This window comes from Urocampus carinirostris, chromosome 20 (genome assembly GCF_059441175.1).
Source record: "Urocampus carinirostris isolate Australia breed hairy pipefish chromosome 20, RoL_Ucar_1.0, whole genome shotgun sequence".
Taxonomy (NCBI): Eukaryota; Metazoa; Chordata; class Actinopteri; order Syngnathiformes; family Syngnathidae; genus Urocampus; species Urocampus carinirostris.
The window spans coordinates 925,338-949,362 of record NC_142368.1 but is presented as its reverse complement, the minus strand read 5'-3'; the positions used below and the strand labels follow the sequence as shown (position 1 = coordinate 949,362).

The 24,025-nt window shown below is 43.2% G+C and overlaps 1 protein-coding gene across 3 annotated transcripts in view; it reads left to right on the top strand.

The window, feature by feature from the left end:
- The window catches only part of cnih3 (cornichon family AMPA receptor auxiliary protein 3), a 64,118-nt gene that overhangs the window by 30,363 nt on the left and 9,730 nt on the right, over positions 1-24,025 (top strand). For all 3 annotated transcript variants that reach the window (XM_088324396.1, XM_088324395.1, XM_088324394.1), the window contains exons 3-4: positions 2,407-2,454; positions 21,456-21,568. In XM_088324396.1, coding sequence (XP_088180522.1) covers positions 2,407-2,454; positions 21,456-21,568 — 161 coding nt within the window. The remainder of the gene's footprint in view (positions 1-2,406; positions 2,455-21,455; positions 21,569-24,025) is intronic.

Here is a 24,025-nt window from a genome sequence, read left to right as displayed (position 1 = left end):
AAAAGTGAGAGTGAGAAAGTGAGAAAAAAAGTGAGAGTGAGAAAGTGAGAAAAGGGGGGGATTGAGAAAGAGAAAGGAAAAAATACAAAAGGGAGAGTGAGAAAGAGAAAGTGAGAAAAAAGGGAGAGGGAGGGAGAGCAAGAAAGTGATAAAAAAAAGTAAGGGGGAGAGAGAGAGAGAGAAAGTGAAAAAAAGAGAGAGTGAGAAAGAGAAAAGGAGAAAGAGAGTCAAAGAATTGGCTAGAGAGGTAGACAGAAAGAAAAGAGAGCAAGAGAAATAGAAGAGTGAAAGAGTGGATTTTCTGAACCACGGGCAACAAGGATAAAGTCAGTTGGGAATGAGTCTGAGTCATTTGACACGAATCCGTCCACAACGGGCGCAACGTGCCTACCGATCCAAATCTATAGGATCCCGCTATTTCCTTCCATAGAGAGATAAAGGGAGAAAAAAAAGAGAGAGGGACAGAGAGAAAGATAAAGACAAAAAGACTGATTGTGAAAGAGAGAGAGAGAGATAAAGAAACAAAGTGAGAAAAAAGAGAGAAAGAAAATAAAGAGAGATAAGGTGAGATAAAAAGAGAGAATATATCCAAAACTGCAGCTATTTTTTCTCTTGTGCTTCCCTCGTCTCACAAGCCAGATCAAAACCCTTGCCGGGGCGAATACGGCCCGAGGGCCACATATTTGACATAGCTGCTCCACAGGATTTTGCTTGGCCATTCCAACACCTTTCGATTGATAGTATCGAACTATTCCATTGTAGATTTTGCTTTTTGAATCTGGGCCCCTTCTCAGGTCTCTTGTTATAGATAGTCCGGCAAAACGGCCCTAAATTTGGATTCATCCATCTTCCTGCTGAAGAAAAGCCACATGGAGTATGATGCTGCCACCACCATGTTTGACAATGGGGATGTGATGTGCAGTGTTATGTAACACTTTGCATTCATTCCTAAAAATTCAATGACAGTCTCATTTCTTCCTCTTGAATCTACTAGTGTGGCCCCGTGAGAGCTTCTGTTTCTCCTATGTGGCCCCCGAGCTGAAATGAGTCTGACACCCGCGATAGAAACCAAATTTGGTGAATCCATTAAGAAACCATCACACTATTGAATCACTGTGTTTTACAGTTTCTGAGAAGTTTTTCCTTTTCAAATTCTTCTTCTTGAAAAAAAAAAAAACGGGTTTAATATTTAACGATGACGTTAAAAGCTTAAGCGAAAAGGCGTGCGCCCGCGTCAGCAGTTGGGCGAGTGCTGATTTTTCGCTTCTGATGCTTTTTACACCTTATTAAACACGCCGGCGACGCCCACGCATGATTAATGCGCTCGCCCGAAGTTTTTCCCATTCGAGCGTTTCTCGGCTTCTTTATGGGGCCACGCACCGCTAACCGCTAACCACCGCCGAAATCCCTTTCGGTCTGAAAACGGACGAAAATGTGCCGGAATATACGAAAATTTCTACTGGTCCCTCTGGGGTAGAGGCTGACCACCTTACAGCCACAAGACCGGTCCTTTGCCTGAAAAACCGAGAAGGTAACTCGACCAAACTCTCTGCCGGCCGGTCCAATTAGATGGGTTCTGACGAACAGAACTTTCCCTTCAGAAGACCGCTGAGTACCAGTTTCTGTGACCGTTTTATATGCGGCCTCAAGTCCTGGTTCGCATTATAGCACTGTCTTTGAAACCCCTGCAAGGTTGAAGTAGATCCGAAGGCGGAGAGAAGCTACCCCAGGCGTGGTCAATCGTGGTTCTCGAGGACCACATGTCCTTTATGGAGTTTTCTCTAATTCAACTCTGGCGGTACAAATCAGCTTGTAGGCAAGCTGTGTAGGAACTTGATAAGAGTCTACTCGACTCCAAATTCATGCAGGACATGCAGTCCCTGAAGACCAGGTTTACCTCAAGGGACCCTCTCCTTCACAGAACAGAGACTGGGTGACTCCAGCTGTACTTCTGATACTCAGTAAAGTAATCTTCGCTGACTATGCTGAGTCCTGTGATTTCTTCTGTGGTGGTCCAGAGAGACCAGGACCAGCTCTCCATGCCCACTCACAATACACAACATTACCCCCACAGAGTACATACACCAGGTCCAGAGTCAACTCGTAGGCCCTGGTTGGCATCACTCAGTAAGATGAGCTTCTGAAGACACTTCGAAACCAATCTGAGATGTTTTGATTACAGTCCAAGTGATTGGTCTTGATTTCACTCACCTTGAGGGTTCCCCTACCATAGAAGTTTCATGTCCTTGGAGCCAACATCCACAACCTTTACCCTTATCTCGGCCTCACTCTAGCCCCTGAAAATAACCCCTTCATGAAGTTCATAGCCCAAAATGGTGTTTTGTATTCAGTATTTCATAAAAGCATGCAAGTGACTACGTTTCTTTGTTCCCGGTGGTCCTACAGAGGGAGAGACTGAGGAACATCGAGAGGATCTGCAACCTGCTGAGGAAGGTAAGCATTTTCTAGCTGATTGCTCCACTTGTCTGCCGGTCTCCACGTTTTTATTTACAACTCTCGAAACCGTCGAGTTTTCAAAACCTCAGATCGATCGTTTGACTTTTGCTCCTTCTTCTCGCTTCGGGCTGAGCTAGCGTTAAGGCCGAACAGGTTGAAAGTTCTGCAGAAACTTCCTGTTTGCGTGAATCCATGGACAGTTTTGCAACGCCGCTCCCGTCTGATATCGGAATCTCATATTTTTTGCTCTTCCTCTCTAAAACCAAAACTCTGGTCGATCTATCTAGCTAGCTAGTTATCTCAAGCTAATTAGCTATCACGCTACATCTTTTTAATGTTTGTATTTGGATTTTGTGTATGTCTCTTAGAAAATAACAATCGGGACTTCATTTTCACAAGTAATCTGTTGATATAATTTAGTAGACTCTCAGAACGAGGAGAGAAGACATCAATGGACTTTGAACTTCCCAGGAGAAGATGCAAAGTTCCAACCTTTTCTAAAGCTTCTTCCCCGAGCCCTTACTTTTCATCAAATCCTAGGTTACAAAAAGCAGATATGACCTTTCAGCAACATGATTGGCCGATAGAGACAACGATGCGAACTGTCAAGAACCGGAGCGGGATCAGAACCCAAATGCGTGACGTTCTCACACAAGCCTTTTATTTTACGGGAAATGATAGGAAGCCAAACGCCGACGAGATCACTACCAATTGCCTGAGCAGATATCGGACAGATGGGGTAGATAAGGACAGGACGGGAGAGACAGGATAAATAATGAAACAGGATATCGAAAGTAAACAAGACAATCTAGACAGAATTGAAACTGGAAACCGATATTAAACAACGGGACAGACGGGAATGATTGTGGGGCGACAGTAGCTCAGGAGGTAGAGCGATCGTTTTAGGATTAAGGGATCCCAGTTCGAATCCCGGCTCGTCCGTGTTACATGCCGAAGCGTCCTTGGGTAAGACACTGAACCCCCAATACCCCCAATAAGGAGGTTAGCGCCTTACATGGCTGCACAGATCACGGCCGCTATTGGGAAATGTGAAGCACAATGTAAAGCCCTTTAGGAAGTCATTGACTTGAAAAGCTCTATATAAATGCAGATCATTTCATTTCATAAAAACAGGATATCGAAATGAAACAGGACAAACTAGACGGGAAAGAAACTGGAAACCGATATTAAACAGGACAAAATAAACGGGAACAATACCGGACAGGAAATACCAACAGGAAACAGGGCCGAGTCGAAACCCACGTTTTTGCAGGACAGAGGTTCGTTGACGGACTGACAAAGGAAGAGTAAGAGCACTGAGCTTCAATAGACAGAAAGCCAATCCGTCAACGAGCCGCAGCTGGCGCCACACGGGCGGGGCCAATCGGGCGCCATGGCAACCGTGACACGAACGGTGCATAGTAGTCAAAGTAAGAGTGAGGAACCAACCTGGCATTTTCTGTCATCTCTTTAATAAAAACACAACTCCATTTTTGGATTGTAACCAAGTAGAAATGAACTTCTCAAGGAGCAAATATTTATAACATTTGGTTTCAGGAAGGGAATCAAAGAGTCCGCTATGCAAAGTGACGGGGAGCCCCCCGAGAGAGGATTTTCAAAATGCCGAATGTATTTTGATTGTACGTTGCGGTTTGGCCGCGGGCGAGCGGCGCAGAATGCCGACTGTTTTCCCCGCTTTCATCCCCGACCGCTGAACTATTCAACTCACTCCGAATTGCGCAGTCACATTGCGGTGGACCTGATTGATTTGTTTGGCTATTTTTGTGTTGCCGGAAAAGTCTTGCCTTTCTAAAGGAGTTCGGAATTAAGTATCTGAATAAAGTATCTATATCTATATCTTTCTATCTCTATCTAGACTTCTATCTATGTAGACATCTATCTATCTAAACATCTAGACATCTAGATATCTATAAATCTAGACATCTAACTAGACCCTTTAGACATCTATCCATCTATCTAGACATCTATCTATCTGGACATATAGTATTCTATCTAGACATCTACAGTACATATCTATACATCTAGACATCTATCTAGACTTCAAGATATCTATCTATCTATCTAGAGATACATCTATCCAAACATCTGTCTAGACATCTATCCACCTATCTAGACATCTATCTATCTATCTATCTAGACATATAGTATTATATCTAGACATCTAGATATGTATACATCTAGACTTCAAGACATCTATCTATCTAGACATCTAGACATCTGTCGATCTCTATCCATCTAGCTAGACATATAGCCACCTATCTATCTAGACATCTATCTATCTCTATCTATCTATCTAGACATATAGTATTCTATCTAGACATCTACATATCTATACATCTAGACATCTATCTAGACTTCAAGATATCTATCTATCTGGACATACATCTATCTAAACATATGTCTAGACATCTATCTATCTAGACATATAGTATTATATCTAGACATCTAGATATGTATACATCTAGACATCTATCTAGACTTCAAGACATCTATCTATCTAGACATCTATCGATCTCTATCCACCTAGCTAGACATATAGCCATCTATCTATCTAGACATCTATCTATCTAGACTTCTATCTATCTAGACTTCCATCTATCTAGACATCTATCTATCTATAAATCTAGACTTCTAGACATCTAACTAGACCCTTTAGACATCTATCCATCTAGACATATATCTACCTAAACATCTATCTAGACATCTATCTCTATCTGAAATCTGAAATGATCTGCATTTATATAGCGCTTTTCAAGTCAATGACTTCCCAAAGCTATCTATCTATCTAGACATCTATCCATCTAGACATATATCTATCTATTGAGACACCTAGACATCTATCTATCTAGCCATCTATCTATCTCTATCTATCTAGACATATAGTATTCCAACTAGATATCTATACATCTAGACATCTATCTAGACTTCAAGACATCTATCTATCTAGACATACATCTGTCTAGACATCTATCTATCTAGACATTTAGACATCTATATCTATATATCTCTATCCATCTATCTAGACATATAGCCATCTATCTCTCTAGACATCTCTCTTGACATCTATCTATCCATCTTTCTAGACATCTGTCTAGACTTATAGACAGCTATCTATCTAGACATCTAGACATCTCTCTAGACATTTATCTATATCTATCCGTTAAGGTTTCATTCCTGGGTCTCTCTGGATCGAGGGAGATTCTGGTGCATACCTTTGGACTCTGGTCCCGAAGGGCAGCAGGTAGTTGATCTTCTCCAATCCCAGCGATTTGGAATCAGCAAGTTCCTACTCAAGCGGATCATTTGCACGGGCAGAGTCGAAGTAGAGACGCGCGTCCCCTGAGGACGGGAGTGCTCGGTTCCGTTGCGGGGGATCTATTATTATTTGAATGTTTTTTTTGGAAGCAGCAGGGGGCGTCCATGACGACTCGACCAGAAGTGTCGGCCTCTCGTGCTACTCATTAAATGTTCCGTCTTTTGGCTCGGAGCGGTGCGTCGTCACGGCAACGGAGACGGCGTACTCATTAAAAGTGCTGGTTCTCGTTGAAAGCCGTCTCTATTCAAAATGCCGACTCTCAGACCCCGGCTTGTCCCCGATGAAGGGTTTGCTTAGTTTTCTCAAATAAAATAAAAGGAGAATTCCACGATGAAGTCAAACATTTGATAAGAAACATATTTTAGGAAGTATTTTCCCACATCGCTAAATTATCAAATGAACAATGACTTGTTATGCAGTCCCTTCTCAAGGTTTCTTTATTGTCCTCATGTTGGGGTTTTTGAGTTTTTCTTTGCCCTCATGTAGGTTGCAGATCAGGGGATGCTGTCGTAATAGTGTGTGGTTTGCAATAATCTGTGGTCTGTGCAGCCCTTTGAGACTCTTTGTGATTGAGGGCCACACAAATAAATATGACTTGACTTGAGGTTTTTGAGTTTTTCCTTGCCCTCATGTAGGTTTGAGATCAGGGGATGGTATCATAATAGTCTGTAGTTTAAAATAGTCTTTGACCTGTGCTGCCCTTAGAGACTCTTTGTGATTAAGGGCCAAACAAATAAACATGACTTGACTAACATATTGAGGTTTTGGAGTTTTTCCTTGCCCTCATGTCGGTTTTGGATCAGAGGATGCTGTCATAATAGTCTGTAGTCAATCCAGCCTTTTGAGACTCTTTGTGATTAAGGGCCAAACAAATAAACATGACTTGATTTGACTTATGCCCAGTTTTATCAAAGTTCGGTAAGAAAAGACATCAAAGAAATCACTAGTTTGAGCTTTGATGAACACCAGTCGTTTTCTTCCCTGTGCTGAACAGCATACAGTAGATAGATAGATAGATAGATACTTTATACATCCCCGTAGGGAAATTCACACTTCCAGTAGTATCCTTTTTTTTTTGTTTAGTAACAGATGAACAGGATGGCCTCGGGGTGCTGTGTTTTAGTCTAGCAACAGCGGAGTGGATGACGTCACACGCTAGGCCAAAAGTTCGACATCCCTGCAGCAGATGGAAATCTTTGTGCCCAGGGTTACACCGCCTCGTCTTCACGTAGATAGCGAGTCCGCCTCCTATTTGTGTCTCTGTCTGCCCTAACAGCGCTGAAGCCGGGTAACTCCGGTTAGCTCCACGTTAGCGTCCGGGATGCTAGACGTGAGCCACGTTTCTGTAAAATACAACAAACTGCACTCCCTGTACGCTTGATGTTTTTCACCAGCACAGCCAGTTTGTCTGTCTTATTGGGAGAGAGTTCACATTTCCCATGATTACAGACGGTACCCAAGACTAATAACGCCGCTAGCCGCTTAGCCTTAGCATCCACGTCAGGGCCCCCTCATCACGCCGGCACGAGAATTCTTCAGGGCAAGGAGTTGATTCCTCGAATAAACACATTTTTGTGCGTTAATAGGATAGAAAGTCATCCAAACGGGACGAAAAACGGCGAAGATAGAAGCAGAAACTTAAAACAAGAAATCACAAAAAGTGCGAAATAACACGGAGCTGCTGCAAAGGCTGCCGCTCTTGGCGGCGCCTATGATGTCAGTAGGTGCTACATCGGCTCTCAAGCTCTTGTTTGGGTGTGGTCGATTTACCGTGCTCCAGGACTAGTTTTTATAAGAACCGGACAATCGGCACTCCCATCCTAGAGACTCTTGACCGACTGCTCCCTTTGGAAACCAGCGGTCCTACTTTGTCATGTAGATAGAGGAACAGATCGGCAATCAATAGTCGCCTCGGTTTCATTTCCGGCCGGTATCGATCGAAACGGCCGAGATGAAACGCCGCCCTCCGGAAGACGCCGACCTTCTCCGTGGAACCGTCCAGGCGGCCATCTCACGCTTCGGTCTCGCAACCCGGATGTTGATCTGAGCAGGCGGTGAAGAGAAGAGATTCTCCTCCTTGGGATGACTCGAAATACATTCAACATTTATTTGGTTGAACTTTGAAAGTTTATATGTGGAAGAGCAAAGCTTGTAATATTTTCTTGGCCAAACGTTCCAGTACATCAAATATTATGAAGAGGTAGGGAGGAGAAACGACCCAGTTGTACCACTACTTCAAAAAGATAGAAAATCGAAATATGAGTAAGATAAATACTTTGAAAATATCAGCTCATTGGATATTATAACTAAGTTAAAAGTGACTATCGAGTATCTCCAGTGCCTCGCGCACATTGTAAAGAGAAAACACAACCAAGTTGTGCTCCTGCTTCTATAAAAAATGAAAATATATTCTAATGAGGAAGAGCAATGATTATAATCTTTTCTCGTCCGAACGTTCTAGTACATCGTATATTCTAAAGAGGTAGGAAGGAGAAACGACCAAGTTGTATCACTATGGATATTATAACATAGTTGAAAGTAACTATCGGGTCTCTCCAGTGCCTCGTGCAAATTAGAGTTGGTAAAGAGGAGACATGACTAAGTTGCGCTACTACTACTACTTCTAGAAAAATGAAAATATTTTCTAACGAAGAACAGAAATGCTTGGAATTTAATCTTGCCCGAGCTCTTGAATGCCTCCTGCACGTTATCGAGAGGTTAAGAGGAAACACAACCAAGTTATGCTCCCACTTCTATAAAAAATGAAAATATATTCTAATGAGGAAGAGCAATGCTTATAATGTTGTCTTGGCCAAACGTTTTAGTACATTGTATATTATGAAGCATTAGGGAGGAGAAACGACCCAGTTGTACCACTACTTCAAAAAGGTAGAAAATCAAAATATGAGTATGATAAATGCTTTGAAAATGTCGATTGAGTTGTGTCGGCTCATTGAATATTATGACATAGTTAAAAGCGACTATAGGGTCTCTCCAGTGCCTCGCGCAAATTAGAGGAGGTAGAGAGGAGACATGACTAAGTTGCACTACTACTTCTATAAAAACTAAAAATATATTCTAGTGAGGAAGAGCAATGCTTATAATCTTTTTTTGTCTAAACGTTCCAGTACATCGTATATTATGAAGAGGTAGGGAGGAGAAACGACCCAGTTGTACCACTACTTCAAAAAGATATAAAATCAAAATATGAGTAAGATAAATGCTTTGATTGAGTTGTATATATCGAATATTATAACATAGTTAAAAGTATCAGGTATCTCCAGTGCCCCGCGAACATTGTAAAGAGGAGACACGACCAAGTCGCGCTACTATTTCCAAAGATAATCAAACTATATTCTAATAGTGAACAGAAATTCTTACAATTTTATTTTGGCCAAGCTGTCTGGTGCCTTGCGCACATTATAAAGAGGTAGTGAGGGGACACGACCAATTTGTGCTACTACTTGCAAGGAAAATGCAAACATATATTCTAATGAGGAACTGAAATACTTAGAACAGGGGTCCCAGAAGATAGGAAGTGAGGTTGGGCCAAATGGTCTTTTGTGCAAGGGTGGCGCTGATAAAATCATCAAGCTGTTTTTAAAGGGACAGTGTTTTATATTTGTGCACTAGATGTCGCTGTCCTGTGCAGTGGGGGCAGAAATGATGACGACAAACTATGAGGACCGGAAGTAAGCAAAACGCTTCACAATTTTTATCCAGCCGTTCTCAAAGAAAGACGACAAGAAGGGGAAAATGTTTTTTAATTAAGAAAGAATAAAAAATAGGGAAGAAGACATAGAAAAGGTCAAAAAATGAAAATGAATACAAGGAACTTGGAGGAAAAAAAGGAAAGAAAGGAATTGTAGAAGAAAAAACAGGAAAAAAAGTAAATTTCTCTTTTTTTATTTTTATTTTCAAATTTTTCAGTTTGACTTTTTGTCTTTCTTTTTTTATAAATTTTTATTATTTTCTCTTTTTGTCTTTTTCTCTTTTCCTTTTTCTTTCCTAGTTTTCTTTTTTTGGTTTGTCTTTTCTTTTCTCTTCAATTTTCTTGTCCTTCTTTTCTTTTCCTTTTTTTCTATTTTTCTTGCATTTTTTTCATTTTTGTCTTTTCTTTTCTCTTCAATTTTCTTGTCCTTTTTTTATTTTCCTTTTTTTCTATTTTTCTTGTAATTTTTTTTCAATTTTGCCTTTTCTTTTCTCTTCAATTTTCTCGTTTTTTTGTCCTTATTTTCTTTTCCTTTTTTCAAATTTCTCTCCTTTTCAAAAGTAATATGGTACTTTTTAGATACTTTGAGTCTCCTTATTTGTTTTTTTTTTTCCGTTGTCCTTTTAGCACAGTTTTTTTCAGTGGCATCTAGTCGGCATATAATATACGTGTTTCATGTTCTAATGCTCTTTTAGGATTTTTATAAAAAAAAAAAATCATGCTTTTGCTGTGCTTGGAACGGATTAGTGCATTTACATTCAAAAGACGCCCCTACTTACAAATGTTTCAGGTTACAAAGCGACACCCAGAACCGATTCGATTCTTATGTCAAGGTACCACAGTATCCATTCATTATCTGCACCGCTTATCCACAGTAGGGTCGCAGGGGTGCCGGAGCCCATCCCAGCTATCTCCGGGCGGCAGTGGGCAGGGGACACCCTCAACTGGTCACAGGGCACACAGGGACAGACAATTCGCTTGCTCGTTCATTTCGGTTAGGCCAATCAACCTGACATGCATGTTTTTGGAATGTGGGAGGAAACCCAGGCAAGCACGGGGATAACATGCAAACTCCATACAGGAGGTTCGATCTCATGACCTCAGAACTGCGCCGCACACGCGCTAACCACTGCGCCGCCGCGCTGCCGTACCACAGTATACGGCAGGGGTGTCAAACTGGTTTTAGCTGGGGGCCACAAATGCTATAAAAAAATCTCACGAGGGCCGGACTAGTAAGTTTAAGAGAAAGAGAGAGAGAAAGACCGAGAGGGAAAGAGAGAGCGATAAACAGATAGGGAGAACAAGGGAGACAAAGTAACAGTGAGTAAAAAGGGGAGAGCAGAATAGAGATAGGAATGGAGAAGAAGGGGGAAATGATAATAGAGAGAAAAAGAAAGTGAAAAAAGAGAAAGATAAAAAGAATAGGAGAAGTGAAACGACAGAAAAAAAGAGTCAGCAGGAGAAAAAGTGACAAAGTGAGAGAGAGAGACAGAGAGAGAGAGAGACAGAGAAAAAGAGAGAGAGAGGGATAGAGAGAACACAGAAAAAAGAGACACAGTGAGAAAGAAAGACAAGTAAGAAAGAGGAGAGAGAGAGAGAGAGCGAGAGAGAGAGAGAGACAAAGAGAGAGAGTCAGGGAGAGCGAGAGAGAGGAAAAAAAGAGTTAGAGAGAAAGAGAGAAAGAGAGAGAGAGAGAAATGGAAAGAAAGAGTTGGAGAGAAAGAGAGAGAGAGAGAGAGAGAAAAAAAGAAAGAGTTAGAGAGAGAGAGAGAGAAATGGAAAGAAAGAGAAAAAGAGAGAGAGAGAAATGGAAAGAAAGAGAAAAAGAAAGAGTTAGAGAGTGAGGAAAAAGAGAGAGTGAACAGGAGAAAGACAAAGAGGAAGGAATAAATAAAGAAGTGAGTCGGAGAGAAACGGAGAAATACGACCACGATTGTTTTGCGAGCGTTCACCGGCTTGGGTGACATCCGGTGGAAATATTTCAAACGACGGCTCATTTTCCTCTTGCGCTTCTCCCGCTGTTGTCTCGCGGGCCGGATTGAAAGCACGGGTGGGCCCGATCCGGCATACGGTATGAAAAGATCCCCCTCTCTCCCGGAGAATGGAGTCGGCATCCGGGAGTTGGCAAAGTTGATGAAAGTATAGAGGACGGGTCCTCGGTGGCGCCGTCTCAGACGATCCACTTCACGCTGATGAAAGCCAACGTTGCTATAGAGCGCCTTCCTCCTCGCTAATTGGAAGGGAAAAGCCCGAGCGCAACGTGGAAAACTTGACCACGGTGATTACTGGCCACCAGGGTTGGGTTACTTGAACTGGATTACTTTCAATTATTTTTGGATGACTCCAATACCAAATATGCTAATAAAAGACAAAAGAAATTAAATAGGAATCAAATGACTCCATTTTGTGCAGGCTCGGGGAGTAACGGAATACATGGAACGGCAAAAAGCTGTTTGGATTGATTTTCATTTTGTTTCTGTGGCATTTGATGTTGGTTTTGCCGGAGATCAAAGAGATCAAAGCCAGGAGAGAAAGCTTACCGCGTGTTGTGAGTCATCATTGTATTCCTATTGAGTTTCTTTTGTCTTTTATGAGCATATTTGCTATTGGAGTCATCCAAAAGTCATTGAAAGTAATCCAGTTAAAAGAGGAGAGAGAGAGAGAGAGAGAGAGATAAAGAGAGAGATAAAGAGAGAGATAAAGAGAGAGAGAGAGAGAGATAAAGAGAGAGATAAAGAGAGAGAGAGAGAGAGAGAGAGAGAGATAAAGAGAGAGATAAAGAGAGAGATAAAGAGAGAGATAAAGAGTGAAAGAGACGGTGGGGGAGAGAGAGTGAAAGAGATGGTGGGAGAAAAGGGGTGTGAGAGAGAGAGAGAGAAACACAGACAGTGAAAGAGACGGTGGGAGAAAAGGGGAGAGAGAGAGAGAGAGATAAAGAGTGAAAGAGACGGTGGGGGGGAGAGAGTGAAAGAGACGGTGGGAGAAAAGGGGAGAGAGAGAGAGAGAGATAAAGAGTGAAAGAGACGGTGGGAGAAAAGGGGTGTGAGAGAGATACAAGTAGAGTGTCTTTGTTGGAGGCACCTTTCTTTGGCAACATCAAGTGGACCTATTTCAACCTGCAGCTTGTTTTTCTCTTGCGCTTCTCCGGTTGTTGTCTCGTGGGCCCGATTCAATCCCTTAGCGGGCCTGACCTGGCCCGCGGGCTGCCTGTTTGACACCGGTGTGCTAAGCTAACCCCCCTAGAGGGTAGTCGTCCCCAGTCCTGTAGCTACGTTTGCAAACTAGAAACCCTTTGTCGGACTTTATGTTTTTTTCTCATATTCTATTTTCATTCCGACGAGTCTCGTCTGTGTTTTGAGGGCCAAATCTGAACGAAGGTGCGGTCCAGATAAGCGACCAGTCTAAATAAGAAAGCGGATTAGCTTTTTCTACTCGCCAGCTGTCACGTAGGGAGCGCGCCGGCCGTAATGATCCCAATCTGCCTGATTTCAACTCCTGCAGTGTGGAATCAAACGCTAATGACATTAGCGCCCGATACAATGCCGGCAATCCTCTGTTTCCCGGCGTGAGTCATATTCCTATTCATTTCTCCCGGATCCTCGGTGGCAACTTCCGCGGGCTTCCCCTTCCCCCGTTTTCGCCTCCTGTCTTATTATCCTCTTCCTTTCCCTTTTCTTCTCTCGTGGTCCTTCCTCTCCGGCGTTCTCGACATCCGAAAGTCTTCGGCAGTAGCTCGGGAGCTAAAGCGCTCGTTTTGGGATCAAGGGATCCCAGTTCGAATCCCGGCTCCTCCGTGTTACATGTGGAAGTGTCCTTGGGTAAGACCCTGAACCCCTAATACCCCCATTAAGCAGGTTACATGGCTGCAAGGCCGCTATTGGGAAATGTGAAGCACGTTGTAGAGCGCTTTGGGAAGTCATTGACTTGAAAAGCGCTAGAGAAATGCAGTTCATTTCATTTCCCGCTAGCTCTGGTTTTGTGCATATGTAGCGACCCTCTTTCATGCACATCGCAAGGTTTCACAGTCTCTGGGTTTATTGCCTCCATTCAGTAAACAAAACAATACAAAAGTCAGGGGCATCTGTTCACGACTGCAATTATCCTCAGCGCTTACAAATTCACTAATGCTACGGCGAGCAGACAACATGCGAGCACATTAATAATGAAACTTCCATAATAACAATGAACATCACTTTCCCACGTACCTGCATTCAGTAAACAAAACAATACAAAAGTCAGGGGCATCTGACTTTAGAACATGCTCCAACCGTAAGGGTTTGGACAAGACACGTGAAGCGTCTTGGAGTCAGATTGCAATTTAGGAAATGTTACAACCTTACAGAATAAGAATAATTATTTCAGCTCATTTCCCAGATGATGCCGTCATCGTTTCTTGGACGTGAAGTTCACCCTGTCAGCAATTATAGCTTTTCTATAGAAAAAGTAGCATAACTTGGTTGTTTCTCCTCTCTACCTTTTCCTAATGTGCATGAGGTATTGGAGAGCTTGGCAAAGATAAGTTTCTAAAAATGTCTGTTCCTCATTAGAATATACAGCAATAATTGACTGGGGATAATGGAGTGTGTTTTTTCAAGTCGAGATGCGCTCAGGCTCCTGATTACAAAGCGCCAACTAGCGAGGGATGACGGTATTTCGCAGATGGGCGTCGAGGGACGTGGCGCCGGGCGTCCCAGATGGACGGCGTCCCAGATGGCCGCCTCTGTCAACACGCTCGCTTGCCCATTTGCTAGCGCACGCCTCGTTACCTTCTCACTTCCTGGCGTCAACATGTTTACTTAACGCATTAGTTAGCATCTTCAAATCCGGTTGGGTTTACCCTGACCCTCTATAAGGACTGCTTGGACAGCATAATGGGTGGGATCGTTTTAGGAATAGTAAAACTTTGTATTGATCCCGCCTTGCAGTGTTTTTGTTACCCGCTAAGGAGCACCTTTTGTTTATCAATTGTCCCCAGCCAGGACTGTCAACTTGAGACACGTATCCGCATTTGGATCCCCTCCGCTTATTGTAAAGGAATAACTTGACCATCAAAGGACCCAGCAGGAAGCTTCTACATCCTGAGCCTGGTTTCGGCCACGAAGGACTCTCAGCAGCTTTGAGTTACCTGTCCTGCAGGCAAGGAACAGGTCCCTCTGTCGCTTCAGGGTCCTTGTCCCAGCGGCAAGGAGAAGGTTCCTCAAACACTTTGGTTTCCTTGTATCGGTGGCTAAGGAGCAGTTCCTTCGACTGCTCCGGGTTCCCTGTCCTGGCATGCGAGGAGTTAGTCCCGCGGGCCCATCGAGTTTCCTGTGCCGGCGGCAAGAAGTAGGTCCCCGGGCTGCTTTGGGTTCCGTGTGTCCCGGTTGCTGAGAAGAAGGTCCCCTTCTGGCCCTGTTTAGGTGGCAGATATTGGACACAAAGTCTTTTATATTTGCAGTAGACGGCTTACTCCCGCCACCGGGACCTCCATGCATCGTCAGGGCTAGCACAGTCCTGACCAGAACTACCGACACCTAAAACCTGAAGTTCGACATTTGATGTTAAAGACCAAAACTGCTAGCTGATTTTGTGAATAGCATCGCCTGGATACAAGCTGTTCTTTAGGCGTTAGCATCACATTAGCAGTTCTTTTGAAAAATTTGACAGCTCACGCTAGTTTCACAATCCTTAAATATAAATGCTAATTCTTACTTTGTAGACACACCTGCAAGTTGCTAATGCTAGTATCTCTCATTCGTTTCTAAAGTCAAAGCATGCAAAATCTTAATTTATAAATAGCATTTGAAGGCTCTTGGAAAAGCAAGTCCAGCCCGCGATAGACCTAAAGAAACGAATCTGTCGGTTCTGGGCTGGCGTAAATGCGAAGCCTTGTTTTTTTAATGAGCTTTTTGTTGGTGCAGGATTTGGACGCATGTTTTCACGCTCATCCATGCATATTCTATTATAGCTTGCATAAATGTCATTTTCGTCTGAACAGCATTTTCCTTTGTTCCTTGCTGATGCGGCGTTTTTTTCGAGAAGCGGGTCTCGCGTTAAGCTAATGGGGTGCGGCCATGGCTTGAATAATGCATGCGATACAAAGACTCTGTCCTGGGTCGGCTCTTAGGTGGTCCCCAAGGCCTGTTGCCTGTGGGACATACTCATAATCCACTCCCCTATCCCTGGCCATTCCTTTGACAGGATTTTAAGGCGGTCCTAGTCCAGCCTAGAAACACAGTCCCTCCAGCATGTCTCGAATGGTACCTGAGGTGTCCTGCTCCCTTAGAGAGTTGTCACCTTTCCATGGTGGAAGGGTTTGTGTCCCAGTGATCTTAAAAGCCATGTTGTCCAGGACCTGGTACATCCCACTGCCAATTCCCTTAGGTGCGCTAGCAAGCGTCCACTGGCCACGCCTATGACCACAGTGTCCGGGTGAGGTCAGCCCCAAGGGAATACCTGGGACCCCCTTACTTTTGTGGAAAGGTTTGCGTGTCCCAGTAACACTAGAAGCCATGTTCAAGCTCCAGGTACGGCAAGAACAGGTCCTAGTTGAGGGTCCAGACAAAGCACTTAGACCCTATAAAATGAGTTGGAGCTTTGGACTATGGATTCCCTGGGGTCTGCCTAGAAACAGTCACTCCAGCATGTCTTGAATTGTGCTTGAGGTCTCCTGCTTCCTTTGAGAGCTGTCACCTTTCCATGGTGGAACGGTTTGTGTCCCAGTGATCCTAAAATCCATGTAGTCCAGGACCTGGTACAGTCATCCATGACAACACATCCCAGTTGATGGTACAGAAAAAGCACATCGACCCTCATGATGAGTTAGAACTTTGACCTACCAATTCCCTTAGGTGCGCTAGCGAGCGTCCAGTGGCCAAGCCTATGACCACAGGGTCCGGGTGTGGTCAGTTCCAAGGGAATACTCGGGACCCCTTTACTTTGGTGAAGGGTTTGCCTGTCCCAGTAACGCTAGAAGCCATGTTCAAACTCCAGGTACGGCAAGAACAGGTCCGAGTTGAGGGTCAAGAAAAAGCACTTAGACCCCATAAAATACGTTGGAGCTTTGGACTACGGATTCCCTGGGGTCTGCCAGCGAGCGTCCGTAGGCCAGACCAGTCACCACAGTGTCTGGTTGGACCCACAACCTGTGGGAGGTGCCAAAGGAGATAGTAAAGAGATGGCTTTCCACGTGTTCGTTTGATTCCGGATTACATGAATAAAATGACGGCTGAAAGGGTTTTATTTACAGAATATTCTGCGTATGAAAGATCTCCAGATAGTGGGTCTGGGAATTCACAAATGCAAAGACTGAGGCGGCTTACCATCGTTCTTATACGAACGAAGGCAGTTCATAAGGTGATTGGAAATCTATTACAACATTAAACATGAAAGCAGGGGTCTTCAACGTGGTGCCTGCGGGCACTCGGTATCCCTCTAAGAACACCTGAGTACCTCGCAGACTGCTTTTGAAAATACATCACTGTCCTATTTCCTGTCCGGTTTTGTTCCCGTTTATTTTGTCCTGTTGAATTTCGGTTTCCGGTTTTGTTTCCGTCTAGTTTTGTCCTCTTTATTATTTTCTCCAGTTTTCGTTCCTGACTATTTTGTCCTGTTTTTTTTCAATATCGTGATTCGTTATCTATCCTGTCTGTCCCGTCCTGTTTGGTATCAACCCCATCTGTCCGATATCAACTCGGGCAATCTGTATCGATCTCGTCAGCCGCTGGCTTCCTATCATTTCACGCCAGACTGCTGCCGAACATGCACGACTGCCCCATTTCCCGTAAAATAAAAGACTTGTGTGAGAACGTCACGCGTTTGGGTCCTGATCTGGTTCTAGTTCATGACGGGCATATGTTTTTTGAGAGAGAAGAAAGATAACTATAGAGGGAAAGGGAGGGAGAGAGAGAGAGAGAGAGAGAATTATAGAGAGAAAGAATGAGAGAAAGGAGAAAGAACTATAGAGAGAAAGAACAAAAGAGAGAGGGAAAGAGAGAGAGAGAGACTGACAGACAGAGAGAGAACATGAGAACGAGAGAGAACTATAGAGAGAAAGAATGAGAGTAAGAAAGGGGGAGGAAAGAGAACGAGAGCGAAAGAGAGAGGAAAGAGAACTATAGAGAGAAGGAACGAGAGAGAGAGAGAGGAAAGAGAACTATAGAGAGAAGGAACGAGAGAGAGAGGAAAGAGAACTATAAAGAGAAGTAACGAGAGAGAGAGGAAAGAGAACTATAAAGAGAAGTAACGAGAGAGAGAGAAAGAGAGAGGAAAGAGATCTATAGAGAGAAGGAATGAGAGAGAGAGAGTAAAGAGAACTATAGAGAGAAGGAACGAGAGAGAAGAGAACCACAGAGAGAAGGAAAGAAAGAGAAGAGAACCACAGAGAGAAGGAACGAGAGAGAGGGAGGAAAGGGAACTATAGCAGGAAGAACGAGAGAGAGGAAGAAAGTAAGAGAGAGAGAGATTTTGTGCAAAATAGCATGTAGTATTTTCTCACAATTTGTCTGTTTTAGAATTTGCGTCTCCCCTTCAAGACCTTTAAAGACCCCTTCCCCCGACATTTTTGGGGAAAAAAAAGGTCTATAAAGTGCACTAAACGTGTGTCTCGGGTAATGGTCACAAGTCCTGGCCGCGGGCGACCGGGAGTCATTCCCGTCCCTATTCAGAAAAGCGTGCGTCACTCTCGCTAGCAAGTGGTTATCACATCTGCCCCGCAGTTTGACTCAGTCCCCATGTCCACCTAACAAGTTCTCCGGGGGGCCCGTCTCCTTCTCCGCCGACGCCGGCCTGAGTCACGGCCCGCCTCCACCTGCGGCAGCGCCATCTTGCCCGTTCCTGGGGATTCCGACCCTTGGCCCGCTTTCAAAATTGACTCGTCGCGGAAACAAAATATCCCAAAAGTAGAAAGCCGGTAGAACTCCCAAACACAACATAATACTGACAGATACAAAAAAAAATCCGCCTAAAAGCATTCCTGCATCAGTCAGTTTGTCTCCACGACTCTGCTTTGAAAATCAACAGACTCGTTGCATTATTTTCAATACTTCCGTTAACCTCTGGCCTTTCGATTGACACCGCTCTCGGCCAATTGTAAGCTTCTTTTTCACGATCCTTAGCCTGTGACAACTTATTCAAATGTGGATTGACACGTTGGTTAGCCAATAAAATTCCCAACATAACTATGTGCACATTTACAGTGCGTATTCAAGGTTCAAAACCGGTCGTGCTTCATTTCTATGCGCCATTATTACGCGCAATCATTGACTTCATGTATTTTTGCATTGTATTCAAATACCGTACGCTTTTTTATTTTTGGGAGTCTTAATGCCCCCCCCCCCCCCTCAATAAGCAGGTAGTTGCCTTGCATGGCCGACGCTGCAATCGGTGTGTGAGTGTGTGAGTGAATGGGTAAGTGTAAAGCGCTTTGGGAGATCTTCAGTGACTTGAAAAGCGCTATAGAAAAGCAGACCATTATTTTATTATTTACATTCAAACAGAAGTCAAACATTTACAACTCTTTCACAATGTCTAAAAATGGTAAAATACTGGAATGCACTCTGTGTATTTGGCCAGCTAGCCTTAGTTTGTCAGCTGATTGGTCCCAGTTAGCTCTTGTTAGCAGCTGGCTAACGTGCGTGTCCATTGGTTTATTTCAGACTAGGTTCGTGTTAGTTGCCGTAGCCATTGTTCTTGGTTGTTTCCTGGACAGCCTGACTGCTCAATGTGTTTTTAGCCTGCCTTCGTTGATTGTCCTGGTTAGCCCTTGTTAGCAGGCGGTTAGCCTGCTAGCCTTCTGTGGTTTATTCCTGATTGGTTTCTTGTTCGTTGCCATAGCCCTTTTTCGTTGTCAGTTCCTGGTCACTCTGTGCATTTGGCCTGCTAGCCTTGGGTTTTCAGCGGATTGGTCCCAGTTAGCTTCTGTTAACTGCTAGCTAGCCTGCTAGCCTCCCGTGGTTTCTTCTTGACTGGTTTCTTGTATGTTGCCGTAGCCCTTTTTTGTTGTCGGTTCCCGGTCAGCCTGGCTAGTCGTGTATTTGACCAGCTAGTCTTGTTTTTTCAGCTGATTGGTCCCAGTTAGCTTCTGTTAGCAGCTGGCTAGCCTGCTAGCCTCCCGTGGTTTCTTCTTGACTGGTTTCTTGTTCGTTGCCGTAGCCCTTTTTCGTTGTCGGTTCCCGGTCAGCCTGGCTAGTCATTTATTTGTGTATTTGACCAGCTAGTCTTGGTTTTTCAGCCGATTGGTCCCAGTTAGCTTCTGTTAGCAGCTGGCTAGCCCGCCGTGTCCATTGGTTTATTTCAGGCTGGGTTGGTGTTAGTTGCCGTAGCCATTTTTCTTAGTTGTTTCCTGGACAGCCTGACTGCTCAATGTGTTTTTAGCCCGCCTTCTTTGATTGTCCTGGTTAGCCCTTGTTAGCAGGCGGTTAGCCTGCTAGCCTTCTGTGGTTTATTCCTGATTGGTTTCTTGTTCGTTGCCGTAGCCCTTTTTCGTTGTCAGTTCCTGGTCACTCTGTGCATTTTGCCTGCTAGCCTTGGGTTTTCAGCGGATTGGTCCCAGTTAGCTTCTGTTAACTGCTAGCTAGCCTGCTAGCCTCTCGTGGTTTCTTCTTGACTGGTTTCTTGTATGTTGCCGTAGCCCTTTTTCGTTGTCGGTTCCCGGTCAGCCTGGCTAGTCGTGTATTTGACCAGCTAGTCTTGTTTTTTCAGCTGATTGGTCCCAGTTAGCTTCTGTTAGCAGCTGGCTAGCCTGCTAGCCTCCCGTGGTTTCTTCTTGACTGGTTTCTTGTATGTTGCCGTAGCCCTTTTTTGTTGTCGGTTCCCGGTCAGCCTGGCTAGTCGTGTATTTGACCAGCTAGTCTTGTTTTTTCAGCTGATTGGTCCCAGTTAGCTTCTGTTAGCAGCTGGCTAGCCTGCTAGCCTCCCGTGGTTTCTTCTTGACTGGTTTCTTGTTCGTTGCCGTAGCCCTTTTTCGTTGTCGGTTCCCGGTCAGCCTGGCTAGTCATTTATTTGTGTATTTGACTAGCTAGTCTTGGGTTTTCAGCTGATTGGTCCCAGCTAGCTTCTGTTAGCAGCTGGCTAGCCCGCCGTGTCCATTGGTTTATTTCAGCCTGCCTTTGTTGGTTGTCCTGGTTAGCCCCTGTTAGCAGGCGGCTAGCCTGCTAGCCTTCAGTGGTTTATTCCGGATTGGTTTCTTGTTCGTTACTGTAGCCCTTTTTCGTTGACAGTTCCTGGTCACCCTGGCTGGTTGCTCTGTGTTTTTGGCCTGCTAGCCTTGGGTTTTCATCTGATTGGTCCTAGTTAGCTTCTGTTAGCAGCTGGCTAGCCTGCTAGCCTCCCGTGGTTTATCCTTGACTGGTTTCTTGTTCGTTGCCGTAGCCCTTTTTCGTTGTCGGTTCCCGGTCAGCCTGGCTAGTCATGTATTTGTGTATTTGACCAGCTAGTCTTGGTTTTTCAGCCGATCGGGGTCAGTTAGCTTCTGTTAGCAGCTGGCTAACCTGCCGTGTCCATTGGGTTATTTCGGGCTGGGTTCGTGTTAGTTTCCTGGTTGTTTCCCGGTAAGCCTGACTGCTCGATGTGTTTTTAGCTTATCTTTTGTTGATCAGTCCTGGTTAGCCCCCGTTAGCTCTCCGTGCGTTATTTTAGCCCCTTTTGTGCCGCTAGCCCTTTCCTGGACCAATACTGCAACCCACTGTAAAACACCGCTTTGGCATTATCCAGAAAACTACCAAAACTTTGCTTGAAAAACTCATTAACACGTAAACCAAAATGGTGACTAGCTTGCTAGCGTCCCAGTGTTCCTCACATGATGTCACAGCTCAAGAAGTCAAAGACGAGAGAAGCTGTTTTCAAAATATATTTACAGATGGAATGGGTATAGATTTTATGCAAAAACCATGTACTATTTTCTGAAATTTTGCAAATTTTTGAATTTGGGTACCCGTTTAACCCCGGTAATTTTTGTTTGTTGTGTTGCAGTTGGTGCTACCCGAGTACTCCATCCACGTCCTCTTCTGCATCATGTTCCTGTGCGCTCAGGAATGGCTGACGGTGGGCCTCAACGTCCCCCTCCTCTTCTACAACACATGGAGGTGAATTGACCGCAAGCTAGCACAGGATGGGCTAACTTTTGGTGTCACATTTCTAGCTAATGGGTCTGGAGACCAATTTTTCTCATTAGGAATGAATATACATGTAGATACTTACAGTACATGTTATAATTCATCATAGAGATTCACACCAAGGTCCCGGTAGGAATTGGATTATTTCTTTGATCTTGACACCTGAACTTACGAAACCAGCGATACCCGTGGATTCTAAATTCTATGAACTGGGAGACATGGGAATTGAGATCGCTTTTTGTTTTTATATATATTTTTAAGAATTTGTTTTTCAAATAGATTTATTTCATTAAATTGGTTTTGGAACGTCCACAGCTAAAACAAAGCATCCCTGTTTCTAGCACTTAATTTGATATTTAGTTTTGTAGTATTTCTGTAGTATTTTTTTAGTTTTACTGATAATGTATTTTTGTAGTATTTTTGTATAATAGTATAACTTTGATACAAGGATTATAGTATTTCTGTAGAATAATATATTCAACCTTTTTAGCACTAACTTTGATATTTAGTTTTATTAATAATTCAGTTATATTTTTTGTGGTATCTCCGAAGTAGTGATTTTGTAGTATACCTGTAGTAGCATTTCTGTAATAGTATTTGATAGTATTACTGTAGCAGTATTTCTGTAGTTGTTTTTTTTTTTAAATATCACTGTAGTAGTGTTTTTTAATAGTATTTCTGTAGTATTTCGATATTTTCTATATTATCACTACATTTTATACTGTAGTTTTGTAGTAATTTTGAAGTATATCTGTTGTAGTTCTGTTGTAGTATCTTTATAGTACTTCTGTAGTAGTATTACTGTAGTAGTATTTTGTAGTATGACTGTAGTAGTATTTCTGCAGGGATAATTCTGTAGTATAATTTTTAATAATGGTATTACTGTAATAGTAGTTTTTTTTAGTATTTCTATATTTTATTTTGAGAATGAAAGCAAACAATATCATATTATATAGTTATTGTTATATAGGTCCGTGTTTTTAATCACTGGATTTGATACTGTATACAGATTTGTAGTATTTGTGTAGTATTTGAATAGTAGTGTTTCTGTAGTAATATTTTCTTTAGTAGTATTTCTGTAGTCTTATTTCTGCGGTAGTATTTTATAGTATTACTGTAGTAGTGTTTCTGTTGTAGAATTTTTGTATTATTTCTCTAGTGGTAGTTTTTTTAGGATTTCTCTAGTATTTGTGCCGTATTATTTTTTTTTTTGTAGTATTACTGTCGTAGTATTTTTGTATTTTCACTTACTCAATTTTTCCTGTACTAGTATTTATGTAACATTATTTTTCAATAATAGAATTACTGTAGTAGTATTTTGGTAGTATTTCCATAGATTTGTTTTTCTTTTCAGAATTAAATCCAAAAAATATATTATTTTATAGCTATTGATACATTGGTCCCTGTTTTTAATCACTGCATTTGATACTGTAAATAGTTTTGTAGTAATTGTGTGGTATTTCGTTCGGAGTATTTTTATAGTCGTAGTATTAGGGCCAATGCTGACCAAGGAAAGCAACGTGTTGTTTATTCGTACTAATTTTTGTAGTTTTATATATAGTGTCATGATATTTTTACCATTTTCGTTCACGGGACCCGATTAAAAGGGTTGAGGGACCGCATCTGGCCCACGGGCCGCAGTTTTCCTAGCCCGAGCTAGCATGTATTCCCTATATCGACGGTATTTCTCGAGCCTCCCCGTCCCCGGCATCATCCAATAGAAATTGGGTCAGCGAGAATTCTTGCCCTGGCGGGGAGATAACGGAGCTGAGCTCAGCTGGTTGTTGTCGTAGGGGAGAGAACCGAGTCGGCGAAGGAACGAAAAAAAAAAAAAAAAATAATTGGATCCTGTGCCAGATGCCTGCCAGCTACAGATGCTGCTTCCCTTGTAGAGGAAAAAAAAAGAAGAAGAAGAGAAAAAGATGCTCAGCTGTGAAGACTGTGGGGGTGCAGCTGCAAATTAGCCTAGCGACGGCTAATCTGCGCGAGCGACCAATCCCTGTCCGAGACCGCTCCCCGAAAATATTTTCAAATTTTGCACAGGAAGTCAAGTATATCAGTGCATTTAGTTTGGATTTTAAGAATGTTCCAATGACTTTGAGAGTGGTGCCCTTTACTAGACTGCAGTTCCACTTGTAGCCACGGGGGGGCGAATCAAAAACTGAGCTCTGGAAGTCAGCCTTAGCATAGCAAACGACCCGTATTTTCTTAATTAGCAAAAATGTGTCTTTTGGTTTTTATTAAGAATTCTCCAATGACTTTGAGAGTGGTGCCCTTTACTAGCCTGCAGTTCCACTTGTAGCCACAGGCGGCGAATCAAAACAGCTCTAGAAATCAGCCTTGGCATGGCGAACAACCCGTGTGGTTTTGTTTGTGTCTTTTAGTTTTTATTAAGAATTTTCTATTGACTGCGAGTGGTGCCCTTTA